At 36.4% G+C, this 16,878-nt stretch overlaps 1 protein-coding gene across 1 annotated transcript in view; it reads left to right on the forward strand.

Annotated features, from left to right (window-relative positions):
- Window positions 1-16,878, forward strand: part of LOC124789608 (low-density lipoprotein receptor-related protein 4) — a 618,985-nt gene that overhangs the window by 403,250 nt on the left and 198,857 nt on the right. The window contains exons 11-13 of the mRNA XM_047257023.1: window positions 2,847-3,056; window positions 3,197-3,378; window positions 9,638-9,801. Of these exons, the coding sequence (XP_047112979.1) occupies window positions 2,847-3,056; window positions 3,197-3,378; window positions 9,638-9,801 (556 nt within the window). The remainder of the gene's footprint in view (window positions 1-2,846; window positions 3,057-3,196; window positions 3,379-9,637; window positions 9,802-16,878) is intronic.

Consider the following 16,878-nt stretch of genomic DNA (forward strand, 5'->3'; position numbering starts at 1 on the left):
GACCAACCAAAGGAAGAGCATCAAGAAAGAGGTGTAAGGTCTACAGACTTTCTACCACATATGGGAAATATTTCTTCCAAAACTGCTAGAATAGTGATGTGGTCTTCATTCTATCAGCCAAGACTGCAGCTCTTCTGGGATCTGGGATAGATAATCTACTTTCAGAAAAGATGGGTATTTATGAAATCCTTTTGTCAGTGTGGTAAAAGTTACATAGGACAAACAACACACAGTGTACAAGAATGGTGCATTTAGCAGCAGCAACACAACCACCTTCTGCAGTTCAGCAGATCTACAGTGGTTGAAGATGTATTTACACAGGTCATTCCATGGGTTATGGGAGATTCAAGATATTGGCCACAGCCTCATCCTATTGGGATTCAGTGGTCAAGGAAGCTGTGGAAATACAATTAGAGGACAACCTGCATAACCAAGATGAGAGTTTCCAGCTTCATGAGAACCATTTGTTCATGTCTGTATTCTCAGAGGAATTTTTGTTCTGTGTGTTTGTTGCCTGGCATTCCAACATATTCCATCCATTTTAATAAGTAGCCACACAATTCATAGACACTGTGGATTTGTTGATGCGGTGCTTATTACATTCTGTTCTTAGATGCATGAAGTTTTATTTATGATGGACACTCTCTTTGCCATCTGTCTTATCCCTGAGGCACAAACAATTATTACTCCACAATATTGTCAACTAATTTTAATTCTATCACTAGTTTGCCTTGAAGATGATTATCTCCTGAAATGTTGGAAGGAAAAATAATATTGTCCTGGATGCATGCCCAAAAGATGATGGAATACACAGATTTAAATGTTTACTTTTGTGTGTGTGTGTGTGTGTGTGTGTGTGTGTGTGTGTGTGTGTGTGTGTGTGTGTATTTGAGTATGAGGGGTGGGGGTTCATTCTGGAAATTCTACTATCTATCTCAATAAGAAGGATTTTAAAATGACTATTATTTTCAAAATACTCTAATATTATAATAGTAATTGTCCTTTAATTGCACCAAAAGGAAAATTTGGTTGAGAAACCTGTAAAATAACAGAGAGATAGAATGGGTGGTCATTATTTACCTCCAGCAGGTAAATTCCTAGCACTGCCTATAGACAAGTATAGAAGTGAAAGCATTAATTCTAGCTTTTGGAAGTATTAGTTCCTTCCTCAAGGTGTAAACAAGGATAAGTTAGAAAGGTTACAAAGGAGCACCAGGTTACTCTCTTGACATTGGAATGAGAATAACTCACCTGTAATAAGGATGAAGGGAATCAAAGGTATCCTTTGTCACTCAAGCTAAAACGTTGATGATCTTTTAACTAGAATACACAACTTAATTACTTTCTCAACCAAAAGAATCAATAAACAAAATGTGATTGTTTTTGTGTGGATGCATATGTTGATTTTAGCAACAGTGTGTCTCTCCTAAGAATTGTCAGTTGTATTTTCAGTGGTGTTTTGGCAAATATTTGCAGTCTTGTTTTGCGGTCTGTAGCTGGAGTCAGCCCAAACAAACATTGTTCATCATATCCTTCATGCGATGCCCAGTGTCAACGGAAAGCATTGGTTTGTTTCCCATTAAAAACTAAATAATTTTTAAAATTGTGTTTTATGTGTCCACTTGACAGAGCCATCTCAGATTAGTCTGGTGTGATATTCATTTTATTGGTACGTGTTAACAGGGACAGTAAAACTCTAGCAACAACTGGGCTGTACTGCTCCATGGCAGTAGCAGTCAGCGCAATTCAGTATGATGCTATTGATGCTGGAGTACTGGTTATTCTTCATGTTTTACTGTTCCCATAAATGCATGTTGATAACAAATATTGGAGTGGACTAATTTGAGACCAATCAATCAAATAAACACGTAAAATTCTGCTTTAAAAATAATTTTGTTTGTAATGGGGAACAATCCAACACTTTCCTTCAATACTGGGCATCAAATGAAAGGCGTGATAAGCAGTATTTGTTTGGGCTGTCTCCAGCTACAGATTGTAAAAGTGAAATTGCAAATATCTGCCAAAACACCAGAGCAAATGCACCTGATAACTCTTTGGAGAGACAATTGGTGTTTGACCTGATTTATGCACTTTGTAACATATTGATATCCAGATACTGAGGTTCAATAAATATACAACATACCTCTCTCATAGGAATCCCACACTCATCCACCTTTAGAAATACAAATGCAAGTAAGTGTTGCATGCATGAGTAAAGAATTAAAGCAAATATAATTTTCTGTACTGAATCACTGATAATATTCTGTATACTACACATAAGACAGTGATTTTTACCATTTATGATTCTGAATTGCAAAAGAAAATTTATATGATGGAAAGGAGGATTGCTCTTATAAACCTCATAATTGGTTTCTAGACATTCAACTCTGGACTTATTCCTTCTCCTGAGTGCATGCCACAAAATGCAGATAATCTCTCATTGGTGGCACACTGACTTCAAAAGGCAGTAAATCTGGGTTTGAGTCCTGATCCATCAGACAATCTTTTTTCTTATTATATCCAATAAGCCTATCAGACTTTCACATGTGTATTGCATTTGTATAATTGTAATTGAATCACTATATATGCACATTAAAATCCTTGTGAATCAGGTTCCCCAGTTATTGGAATACAACAGTATTCATGTAGTTTAGTTGAGCTTCTATCAAGATAGTAAGAACTTTCAGTATGTATAATTTTTACAGTACAAACAAAACTTTAGAATATATGAGCCAATAGTCACTGAAGTCCACTCATTTCTTGTTTTTTGTTTGACAAGTTACCAGCTTTAATTTCTTATCTAGAAATTAAATATGTGATTCCTAAAATTATTTCCTGTGTTCTAGATGTCATTCGATGGGGTCTGGAGAGCCCTGGTGGACTTGCAGTGGACTGGGTGCATAATCTTTTATTCTGGACAGATTCTGAAACGAGGCGTGTGGAAGTAGCAACACTTGATGGAATTCATCGTGCAATCATTGCATCAAATGACTTAGACCGACCACGAGCTATTGCTGTGCATCCAGGAGAGGCTTTCATTTTTTGGACAGACTGGGGTACAAATAAATAATATTTTATACTGTTATTACTCAGTTGCATCTGATTTAACAGTATTTGTGCACACTGATACACTTAACTTCCATCACAATCTATTTATACTTTCATAATATTTCATGAAAGTCTCTTGAATTTACAGGTCCAAACCCAAAAATTGAACGTGCTGAGATGGATGGAAGCAGTAGACGAGCTGTCATAAGTGAGTCCCTGTTTTGGCCAAACGGACTTTGCATTGACTATGCCATGCGCAGAATTTACTGGGCAGATGCCAAGCATCATGTAATAGAGACTTCAAAATTTGATGGCTCTGAAAGAAAAAAGGTGCTGTTTTTGATTTATCACTCTACAGTTTAATAAAAAAATCTTGGGCAAACCTAATATCACATATTTAGTTGTAGTATATAATTTAGTCAGCATTGATACACAAGATATAGCATGTAATTAATTATTGTGACGTAGAATTAGTCATCTTTTTCTTGTCAGCTGTTTTTTGTCAATAGATGATTAAATAACAGCAAGGGTAGAGACTTGACATTTATGTGTTTGATTGTTTGATTTCTTACTCTACTACCAAACAATGTGGCACAATGATAAGGTACTGGACTCGCATTTGGAAGGATGGTGGGTCAAATTCCCATCCAACCATCAAAATACATAAATTTTCTGTTGCTTTCCTAACTTGGTTAAGGCCTACACCAGGATGGTTTATTTGAAAAAGCATGACTGATTTTCTTACCCGACCTTCCCCAATACAGTATGTTTTCCATCGTCATGACCTCATCGTCACTGGATTGTTAAGCGCTAATATTTCTCCTCCTCCTCCTCTCTCTCTCTCTCTCTCTCTCTCTCTCTCTCTCTCTCTCTCTCTCTCTCTCTCACACACACACACACACACACACACACACACACACACACACACCTGGGCACACTTTCCTGTGGGCAGACACACATAAGAACTACTTGCTTCTATTCAAGTACTTTCGTTTATTATTGTTGGCATTATGAAGAAGATGTAACCCCTAGTTTCCTTTCAAAACTGTATTTGTTATCTGTGGTCATTTTATTTTGTTTTATTGTCATCTCAGCGGCTCGTTAGTTTTCGATTTTCTCACCCAAGCTTTCAAGCCTGTAATTAGTAGGTTATGTCGTGGATCACAAGTAGACCCTACCACTCAGCAGTGTATTTGCTTTACAGTCAGTAAACTAGGGTCACATACACTCAAAAATTATTGCATCTGTGTGCGAAATTTTTTTTTTAAGAACCACTACTTGATAAAAAAATCTATTAGGGCATTTCTGTTTTGTGTAACAGTACTAACATTGACCAAATTTATTTAATAGTGAACAAATGGATGAACTTTATGTTAGGGTGCACTCCCATTATTTTATTTCACACACTACTGATGGAACCATTCATTACTACTGTGTCATTGAATTTTGTGCACCAGTAAACACAAATTTCATTAATTTAACATCTTGCAAAATGTTTTTCTCTGTTAGCTTTCAGCTTACATTGGTGTAGTTAACTTTGTATTTTCTTTTTCTTAATATTGCTCCTTTGATGTAGATTTTAGCAGTGTAGTCTATTAGACTCATAAGAATTCCTGGATTCACTTCCACCATGTCTCCCTAAAGCTATTTCATGAGAAACACAACATTTAAGGTAGTTGGTGATCTTGGAATGGGAGTCTCTATTTTTTGGATGAGTTTATTACGTTGCACCACTCAGTCTTTACGAGATGGTTGAAGCATGTCTATGTAGTCAATCGATCACTTTTCACTAAATTGGCCTTCTTATATATGTGCTTGTGCACAACATGCTTCAGAGATATTTAATGAATCCATCTTCAGTGACATCAGGGTGTTGATTCTTTTGGAAACCTGTAATTCTCAGGCAATGACAGCATATCTGGAAAAATTGGGAAAATCTCAAGGAATATCATTAAATCTCAGGGAATTCTGTATTTTTAATATAGCACTGGAATTTGATTTCATTGAGTTTTATAAATCCAGTGTGTAAATCTCACTTTCTGTAGCTTGTACACATATTGAATGACTGTAGGTTAATGTTGTACTGGTGAGATTAGGAAAGTGGATGAAATTCAGAATTTGGTGCTTACATTCTGCAAACTCCACACAAACAGAATGATTGTAGATTGATGATTTATGGGTGAGGTTAGCAAAACAAATTTTAAAATTTGAAAGTGTGTGAATTACATGAATATTACTCAGTATACATTATCGAAGTTTATAAACTGCAGTCAAACTACTGCTTGTGGTTAGTGTAACTCAGCTGAGAGGAAAGACAACTCATTACTGTGTGATGCTCACTCCTGCTCCCCTCGCTCCCACTCATCGTTAATTTATCAAGAACTTTTTACAACACCATCTTGCTTCCCATACCCGGAATTGTCAGGGAATTTTTTTCCAAGTTTGAGTAGCCACCTGGTGAAGCTCAATTTCCAGTCCATACAATATTTGTGGCACTATTTTTAATTCATAATAGGAGGAACAGGAGAGTGAGAAGAACACTCCTCCAATCACATCCAAAGATCAACTTTCTTTCTTACTTACTTGTGTTAAGGCCCTTCATCTACCATTTATGTTTGTTAACTGCTCTGTATGTTAGTCTATCATGTGCCTTAATGTCATATTTTGTGTTTATGCTTGAAACTGAATTTTCATTTTTTTGTTATTAGTTTGAAGAATACATAAACAAGTAGAAATGTATAAGCACAGTGATCTCTCAGATGTGACACCTGAGCAAAATTCATGTGAAGCAAATAGCAATCCCATGTGAGAGAGCAGGCTTTGTAGCCCAGACACCTTGATAACAGCCTGGCCATGGGGAAAACAATGAAACCACAGGGATAAAGAGAAACAGTATTGTGTTGGTGTGGCAGTCCCATGGAGGGAAGTGGCATTGTGTGCAGCACTTGATTCGTGTTTTGTTAACCTGCTGAATGATGTACAGATAGTGTAAATTGCTCACAGTCATCACTCAATGGTGGTGAAAGTGATCAGACTGAAAATATGATTATCAAGACTTCATAAATTTAATTTATAGGATGAGTATTATAATTTCTTGGGGTGTTCTTGGAGTAGGATTGGGGAAATTGAGGGATGAAGACTTGCCACCCATTCTTTAGATGCCAGGTGAGTCGTGTGATGGAGAGTCTGGTTAGTTTCATGTTCCGTGGATCATCTGTACAGTTAATCAGAATGATGTGGAACTAGTAGTGTTAAGTAAAGCTACATACTGACCACATTTTACGTATTACATAAATTGAAATTTTTCTGTGGAGTAGGACATGTTGTCAAGGAGAAACATTTTCAGTTTGTTTTGAAATTCGATTTTGCATCTCTCAGCCATTTTATATCATTGGCTAGCTGATAAAAAATTTTTGTAGCACCATTATGCACTCCTTTTTGGACTAAAGTCATCCTGTAGTTGTTATTGTGGTCTTCAGTCCTGAGACTGGTTTGATGCAGTTCTCCATGCTACTCTATCCTGTGCAAGCTTCTTCATCTCCCAGTACTTACTGCAACCTACATCCTCCTGAATCTGCTTAGTGTATTCATCTCTTGGTCTCCCTCTACGATTTTTACCCTCCACGCTGCCATCCAATGCTAAATTTGTGATCCCTTGATGCCTCAGAACATGTCCTACCACCTGGTCCCTTCTTCTTGTCAAGTTGTGCCACAAACTCCTCTTCCCCCCAATTCTATTCAATACCTCTACCCATCTAATCTTCAGCATTCTTCTGTAGCACCACATTTCAAAAGCCTCTATTCTCTTCATCCATGTTTCACTTCTATACAATACAAATACTTTCAGAAACAACTTCCTGACACTTAAATCAATACTCGATGTTAACAAACTTCTCTTCTTCAGAAACGCTTTCCTTGCCATTGCCAGTCTACATTTTATATCCTCTCTACTTTGACCATCATCGGTTATTTTGCTCCCCAAATAGCAAAACTCCTTTACTACTTTAAGTGTCTCATCTCCTAATCTAATTCCCTCAGCATCACCCGACTTAATTCGACAACATTCCATTATCCTCGTTTTGCTTTTGTTGATGTTCATCTTATATCCTCCTTTCAAGACACTGTCCATTCCGTTCAACAGCTCTTCCAAGTCCTTTGCTGTCTCTGACAGAATTACAATGTCATTGGCAAACCTCAAAGTTTTTATTTCTTCATGGATTTTAATACCTACTCCAAATTTTTCTTCTGTTTCCTTTACTGCTTGCTCAATATACAGATTGAATAATATCGGGGATAGGCTACAACCCTGTCTCACTCCCTTCCCAACCACTGCCTCCCTTTCATGCCCCTCACTCTTATAACTGCCATCTGGTTTTTGTACAAATTGTAAATAGCCTTTCACTCCCTGTATTTTACCCCTGCCACCTTTACAATTTGAAAGAGAGTATTCCAGTCAACATTGTCAAAAACTTGCTGTAAGTCTACAAATGCTAGAAATGTAGGTTTGCCTTTCCTTAATCTTTCTTCTAAGATAAGTCGTAAGGTCAGTATTGCCTCACGTGTTCCAACATTTCTACGGAATCCAAACTGATCTTCCCCGAGGTCGGCTTCTACTAGTTTTTCCATTCGTCTGTAAAGAATTCGCATTAGTATTTTGCAGCTGTGACTTATTAAACTGATAGTTCGGTAATTTTCACATATGTCAACACCTGCTTTCTTTGGATTGGAATTATTATATTCTTCTTGAAGTCTGAGGGTATTTCACCTGTCTCATACATCTTGCTCACCAGTTTGGATGTTGTACATTAAAGAAACCTGACAAAAATGGTTAAGAGTGCAATAGTAAATTATTGAAGTGATTTCTAATGTGAGAATGTATAAATAATCGCCAAAAGTTTGATTGTAAGTTCCATAAATTCTACTGCTGTCTGTATTATACTTTTCAGCTCTCTTTGAAACATTGCAGACAACTCTCCCAAGGTGTTTTGGCGCACTTTTATGTCAGTCTCAAGTGACTGATACAAGCTTATGTATTTATGTAATTGATTATGAGCATGAAACTTCCTGGCAGATTAAAACTGTGTGCCCGACCATGACTCGAACTCGGGACCTTTGCCTTTCGCGGGCAAGTGCTCTACCATCTGAGCTACCGAAGCATGACTCACGCCTGGTACTCACAGCTTTACTTCTGCCAGTACTTCGTCTCCTACCTTCCAAACTTTACAGAAGCTCTCCTGCGGTAGCTCAGATGGTAGAGCACTTGCCCGCAAAAGGCAAAGGTCCCGAGTTCGAGTCTCGGTCGGGCACACAGTTTTAATCTGCCAGGAAGTTTCATATCAGTGCACACTCCGCTGCAGAGTGAAAATCTCATTCTGGATTATGAACATATTTACTTTTCTCTCTGTAGATGTTACTTTTCATTTATAATCACAAACAAAAATATGTTAGAGTAAATAAAGGCTATGATACAAGCTGACCAGTGACTGTGGCTTCTGTACTTGATCCATTGGTCAAGAGAAGTTAGGTTGGATGCTGTGTCACCTAATGGATAGATTTTGTCGGACATCATCAAGGCCAATATTGCACCCAAAGAAAGCTTTTTCAATAACAGTAGAATCTCATTTGACAGGAATTCTCCATGATTTTGTGAGACAGTTAAATGCACAATACAATGTAATTACTGATAGAATCGTCTGTAAGAAACTGAATGACTAAATGTATTGAGTTTTTTTAATGTATTCGAGAGTCATTCCGTTAATTGTAAAACAAAAGCTTATTCTGTCCAAAACATGATTTGCTTTAGTTTTCAATAGGAATCTATAACTACTGGGCTTTCATCATGGGTAAATAAAACAGCTTTGGAGTTTTACGATACATGAAGTGGTAAGGCAATGGTACTTATTTGGAGCAAAAACATTACGAGAAAGGAATACCCCAAGCTACAGTGATTTAGTCTTATGCAAGTTTATTTTCTATTATGTGACAATGTAAATCAATGTTCAGCTTTCCATCATGTAAATAAGTTCTGTGTCAACATTTTCAATATACTGCTCAGATCAGTATCAAATTTATCCAGACTAAGTCCATGCATGGGGAATAAATGAATACATAAATGAATAAAAGTCAGTATCTCAGTATCTACGTAATTGACTAGATACATTTTTTTTAAAGGCCAAGGACTTAGAAAGCTGCTGAGTACAGACACATGTGCAGATGATCAATTCATACAAGTGATAGCAAATTTATTTTTCTCATAGATGATGAAAGCCTGTCAAAAAATATAAATGAAAAGGTACTCTGAAATAAATCAGTAACAAGAGAGATTAAGATTGGTAGTAAACAAAAACAATGTTGGACAATGTTATGATCCCATTACTGATCTTAAGTCTGAGCTAATTGTAGGTAAAATCATCACACAATTTCATGTGCAGCTGAAGAGGATAACATTTTGAAAGAATATTGTGTTGGCTATATTAATAACAGTAAATTTTGTGAAAGAGAAATAAATGGAGGGTGGTTGGAAATGACATTCTAAATAGCATGTAACAAAATATTAGCAGTCTAAAATAATAATTACATACCATTTCAGGTTCTTACTAAAGGTTTACCTCATCCATTTGCTCTTACATTATTTGAAGATGCTCTGTACTGGACTGACTGGAACACTAAAAGTATTTCAACTGCCAATAAACACACAGGAACTGGTCTTCGCACACTCCACTCAGGACTTCACTTTCCAATGGATATTCGCAGGTATGATACACTCTGCTGATATAGTTAGTTAGTTGCATGGGTCATAGCTGGGACCTCAAAATATAATGTGGAATGTGTTCATTTTAGAAATGAAGTGTTCCCTGGAAAAACAACTTAATATACACTAAGTTGTTTTTCCATTTTCTACAGTAATTGCATCTGCACAATCCTGTCTTTGTGCACACAAATTATCAGCACTCTATGACAGACAGAATGCCCTCTAAAAACATTTGACCATGCTGTTCCAAGTAATTATTCCACTGACTGCCACTGCCAGTATGCAGCTTCCATGCTACTCGTACCTGTGTTGTGTGTGCACTGTGCTGAGACATATTTGTCAGAGACGGGATAACTGTACCATGGAATTTACGTTTGCCAACATGCATAGGAAGTAAATAGTGACTGTAAACAAAATATGGGAAGTGATTGTGATAGTATATCCAGTACAGAGTGTGATCATGAGAACCACCTAATTGTAAGGAAACACAAAATTCAGGAAGGAAAGTGGAAGAAAAAGGCCATGAAGAAGAAGAGAAATTCAGGACAGTGTAATGTTTCACAGAAAACTGGTAAGAAAGTCTGTTGTAAGAAATTTGCAGTCACTAAGAAATGTTATCCAAAGGAATGCTACCTAAGAATATTACCAACAGATCAGTAACAGATCCATGAATGATTTTGGGTTTTAGTTGATAAGAACACACAAGCTACATTGATGTTAAGTTTAATTGAAAGGAAAACACTATCTAGAACATCTAATGCACCTAGGTCTGGCTGAAATTGTAGCTCCACCTATATATACCATCTAAAATACAACAATAATAAGGCAGTAGTCTGTAAATCCCTATTCCAAAATATCTTGCGAGTTACTGAGCATTGTTTGAAAACAGTTTTAAAGGTGTTGAATGATACTACTATTACAGTAGAACACAGAAGAGGGAAACACAGCAACAGACAGTGTAAAACTGCAGTGAAAATTTGGGGCATGGTCTGTTCTCTCTGTGACCAGTTTCCTTTCAAACCACTACATTATTGTCAAGGCAAGTCTGAAAGGAAATATTTTGACAAACCTGATCTTAGTGTTGCTAAATTATTCACAGCATTTATAGATCATTTTCTCCATGAAATGAATATGGTTCTCCAGATAAAGTATAAAACTTATCGTAAGTTCTGTAGGGAAAATAATCCATATTCATTTCGAAAACAAGGAACTGATACCTGTAATTTCTGCCAAGAGTGTGAAGTTATATTGAGTGTTAATGCAAATTATCTTCGTAAAGATGAATCTGAAGAACACAAAGTAAAGATTGTGAAGTACAATACAGTCAAGGACAAGTATTTGAGGCCAGACAAACTTGACAACACAGATACCGTAGTGCTCGAGTTTGATTACACACAGAACCTGCCTTTACCTAAACTAAGCTTTACTGTATTACTGTACAATTCTGTAAGAGGCTACTGTGGTTCTATGTACTTAATGTTCACTGTCACAATGACCAATCAAGTACATTTCATTGTTTTCTCAAAGGTTTGACAAAAAATATTCAAATTCTGTTTGTTCCTTCTTATACGACTTCATAAGTAGGAAACTCCAGGAACCAAACAATATTAAGACTATTATACTTCTATTGGATTCATGTGGAGAGCAGAATAAAAATATGAACATGGTATGATTTTCTGCTGGGATTTCAGAATCAAACATCATAACCATGCGACATGTATCTCCAGTTCGGGGACATTCATACAATTGATGTGGCCATAACTTCAGCCTGTATGGAAAAAGTTAAGAAATATTGAAAACATTGAGAATGTGCACCAATATGTTTCAGTGCTTCAGAGCTGCAGAAAGAATCCAGTACACTTTTAGGTCGTGAAAGGAGTGGACATTATTGAGGACTAGGCATCAGCTTTACCACCATACTACATCACAAAACCAAAGGAAAGACACTACTTGGAATACAGAAATACATCATTTTGTATTACAATGGAAACACATTTTACATCTTGTCTAGTTATGCAGGAATATTCTGTCCTTACCAAATAAAGAAAAGAGGATGCACATTGCCAATGCAGAAGATGGACATGGCGATGGTGAAGACATCTTGTCCTGGGATTAGGATGTAAAGAAGAAAGATATTTTCTGAATAGTGATATGTGGTGAGGGGATGCAAATTGATTAATAATTGCTTGAATAATTGAAAAAAATTTATTGGAAAGAATAATTGAAAGAAATTTGAAGGTAATTTATGAATCAGTGCACAGTCCTGGGTGAAATTTAACTGATACCAATGTCAACAGTCCTTCAGTATCAACGCATTCAAGGTCAATATTTATAATTTGCATTACATACTGCTTCACATTTATTCCATTGTGTCTAGTCTTGATTGTGACAATGTCGATACACGATTGCTCCTCCAGATATCGAGTAAATTCTTCTTGTCTGCTTCGAACCTCTTGTTGCAGGATGTTGGCGGTTAGTGAAATGATGAACAGATAGGAGTGGATGTTGTAAATGCGCAAATAAATTTTGCTTTCCTAATAACTTTTTATAACACTTTTAATGTACGGTTGAAATATGCATTTTTAACAATGCTGGTATGATGGATCCAAGCATACGTCTGTACACTACCACTTATTGAAACAAAAGGGTGAAGATACAGGAATTAATAACTTGAAGAGCTGATTTTGTTTCATACAGACATCCAACAATGCATCAAAACATTATCCTTGCCACAAAACAACTCATTAATTCCCTTTGTTGGTGCCTGTGACCCATTCAGTTTACACATAGCTTATATAAAAGAAAAGAACAAAAAAATAATATGATTCAACACACTTCGCAATACTCAAGTTCCTTAGAGAAGACAATGCAGAAATTCTGAAGAATACTGTCGACACTTATGTTTCTGCGATAGACAATGACTGCTCAGGATGCAAAATAGACACATGATCGGTAGTAACCATGCCTAGACTGTTGCAGATCATTGTTGAGGACACTGTTGTGTCCTACATATGTATATAATTGACTGAATGCATTTCTTTCACATTGTGGATGATTATGTTAATACTAGGTTTGTAAGGAGGATTATTATGTCTTATGTTCATTTGTATATATAATGTCTTCAGGAACGCCTTTGTAGTGTGCTGTTGCTTTGAAAACTAATTATTTTTGTTGAATAAAAATATATTTTGTTACTTTACAGTCTAAGTACGTGCTTTTAGATTTAATGACTGTTTAATAGTCAAATATGGAAAATGTCGTTCTCTTGTTCGTGTTATACAGTGATCGATAGAAGAACAACTTAAGTGTGGTACTGTATTACCAGTTCAAACCAGTATGTGAGCCATACAAAGTACATTATCACATCATTTATTCTAAAACATCATCATGTTGTCTCTATTTGACTGAAATTTTGTCCATGTATGAGGGATTGAAATGAATGAAAACACAACGTCAAATATTTGATGCTCTGTATCCTGATTTCCATTATTGCAATTAAGTCCAGAGAATGCCTCAATTATATTACACTCTCTCTGTGAAAAACATGGCAACATGTTGACCTTTTATTTATAACAATGAAAATAATTAGTTATTTATAATATAATGTAAATGGATAGATAAAAAAAATCTACTCACCTAGTGGCGGCAGGGGAAGACACACCCAAAAGCATTTAACTTTTACAATCTTTTGGAACCAGTGGCTTCTTATTCTGGCAGAAGAGTTGAAGGGAAAGGAAGAGGGTGAAGAAAAAGGACTGGAGAGGTTTAGGGAAAGGGGTATAGTTCAGAAAAGTCATCTGGAACCCGGGTCATGGGACACTTACCAGATAGGATGAGAAGGAAAGACTTCTCATGCCATCCATTAAGTTTCCCCTGACCCGGGGTTCTGGGTGACTTTTCTGAACTGTACCCCTTTCCCTAAACCTCTCCAGTCCTTTTCCTTCATCCTCTTCCTTCCTGTTCAACTCTTCTCCCAGAAGAAGGACCCACTGGCTCCGAAAGCTAATAAAAGTTAAATCCTTTTGTATGTGTGTTTCCCTGCCTCCACTTGCTTTATATAATTTATGTAATTCCAATATTTTGTTGGGGAACAACCAGCAGCTTAGATTTGATAATCCTTTATTTAAATTTGTCCTAGTTGCAGGTAGCTTGTACTGGTGACTAGTTTTGAAAGTAGCCGTTCATTTTCAGACAAGACGTACAGAACATTGCATTATTAAGAAACATGTCAGGAAAATAACATTAACATTATATAACATGCACAGTTCTTAATACTGCAATGAGTATTTTTTGATTTTAATGCATCTACACTAAAAGTGCTTACCAAAGCAAAATTTCACTGACATAGTTGGGTAACATCCACATGACACATAGTCATATATCAGATATGGCATAATCTTATTATATGTGTGATACATTCAACAGATGAAACTGCGCTGAATACATGTACTACAGACAAGATTACAGGAAGTCAACAGGTGTCACTAGTTTCCCGCCCCGTATCGATGCAAATCATCCACGGCAAATGACATAGTCACAATGTAATGTATTCAAACACGCTGCCACAAAATAGTGTACCATAGTCCTCATTAACTGCTAAGTAAAAGGGACAAACTGTATCCATTCTTACAAATTTCGTTATGACATTTTAATCTTTTACTATTGCAATGATAATGTAAACACATGATATGGATTAAGAAAACATGGGGAACAGTACCAGTTAGCATCTGCCATGGGAGCTGACGCCCTACAATTTTAATTTTTTTTTTTTTAAACATCAGTCCATGTGAATGTTTGATGAGAGAATACACTGTACTAAAAGCTACCGCACTGCGGCCCACTGTGTCAAATATACAAAACATCAAGTGACACTACATTATGTTATACCAGAACTCCTTGTCATGCTGTTCTAAAGACAATATTTGCTTACATTGCCATCTCACACAGAAGATGCTAAGATGGGATTATCTATATGTGGTTAATGTTAAAACAAACACCAGTCATAACACTAGATACATGTAAAGGCCATGAACATTACAGTGAGGAACTGCCCCTCTATAAATCCCAGCATCATGTTATTAATGCCATCAGCTAACCACTTGGCTTGTCTTAGAAACCGTACTATTGAAGGCTCATGTGCTGTGATATTAAAATTATCACAGGGTAGAAACCTTTAAATTATTCCGCTTGCTGGAATATGACATGAAGTATTATTGGCACGTTGTGTCCCAACTAATAATCATCAGATTGGCCCTCGAGACTCCCACTATTTGTCATGTGAATAATACAGGAAACAGAAATCTGTCACAACAGCATGTGTGACCATTAAACTATTATTAATGGCTTGCACACTCCTCAGTTGCAGCTATTTGATTTGTAGCCTGAAGTTAAACAAACAAAGATTTAGCATCTAAGAATTGGGCTGCAACTCTGAAACTAATTTCAGAGAGTGAAGTATAACTAAGTAAAATAAACAATACATTACAGCTGTAGAACTTCTGTTTTCAGAAAGTATTGTAGTTGATTGTTGATAGCACACTTCATAAGGTAGCAAATGTTCTGAGACCTGTTGTCAGTGTGCTCGAACTGTTTAGAGAGATGTCTACAAGAGTGTCAAGAGTGAACACCACGTATTATTCTTATTAGAGACTTCTGTGCAGCCAACAATTTCTGTCTCAATGACAAGTTGCCCTGGGATATGGTAGCATAAGACATTAGTGAATGAAAAATAGGAAAGTCAACTATTTAACATAGTCATCTCGAAACTCTGATATTGTCCCTAATCCTCCCAGATTTTTAAGATGATCTGTAACATGTGACTTCCATTCCAGGATCTTATCAGTATAAACACCTAAGAATTTATAATACAGTGTACTCCCAATAATTCGTTTGAGGCTTATTCATGCATTTTTTATTTAAAAAAATATAAAAAGCACATGTGTCACTCACATAAGAACTGCCAACATGGGTTGCCAGCTGCTATGGGCACCAGTGAATGCTAATCCAGACCGGCAGCAGAAGATGATTATGCCGAACTGCGCCTGAGCACATGCAGATGTCAGCCACCAGCGCTGTCTCTACTAGTCTCCACTACCCGTTTAGGAGATGTCCCAAATTTATGTTTGAAAGTTTCTTGATTATTCATGTTTTTTGATTATCCATGCATCTTCTCCGCCACACAACCCCGAATAATTTGGGAGTATACTGTATTCTGTTTCATGTATAGATTTACCCTAATGCTTTATTTCTAATGGGGTTGTCAAGCCTTGTGCAATACCGAATATCATCTATTGTGTTTTATCAAAGATAGGAACAGTCAATTTGCAGAAAATGAGTTGTTTAATTTCCTTTTTTCTGAATTGTTTTCTGTCTTTAGTTTCTTCTGAGATTTTCTTTTTGTGTTTCATTCATCCAACTGGTCTTTAATTTACTTGTGTTAATGATGTTAAAAATTTTCTTAGTGAGTCTATTTTTATTTGTTGTACGTAGATGTAAGTAGAACTATAAGCATCTTTTCCTAAATTTATCTATGATGATGTCTGTGTTTTTTATAGAGTTCTTTAGTTAGTCATTTGATCCAAGTTTCATCATGGAGAAAAGAGCCATTGATTTTTCTAAGAATTTTCCATTCTTGTTTCTTGATGTCATGAATTTTTGTCATCCTTTTAATTATTGTGGTTTTTGCAACACATGAAGCTTCTGGTAAAACAACTGTGTTGTAGTGTCAGTATTATAAAAAGGGTATTTGCTACTCACCGTATTGCAGAGATGCTGAGTCGCAGATAGATACAACAAAAAGACTGTCTGGAAATAAGCTTTTGGCCGACAACACGTTTGTTGGAAATAGATAATACACCACACACACACACACACACACACACACACACACACACACAATATAGGATATAGTGAAGGAGGAGGAGACCGGTAGTACCAGACATGAAGAGGGACAAGTAACATTAAAAGTAAATGATACATTGGTGACAGATGTGTGTACTGTTGCAGAACTTTTTAACAAACATTTTATAACTGTTACTGAAAAGATGGGGTTGTCATGTTCTGCTGCTGTGGAATACCTC

Source organism: Schistocerca piceifrons, chromosome 3 (assembly GCF_021461385.2).
Source record: "Schistocerca piceifrons isolate TAMUIC-IGC-003096 chromosome 3, iqSchPice1.1, whole genome shotgun sequence".
NCBI classification, from domain to species: Eukaryota; Metazoa; Arthropoda; class Insecta; order Orthoptera; family Acrididae; genus Schistocerca; species Schistocerca piceifrons.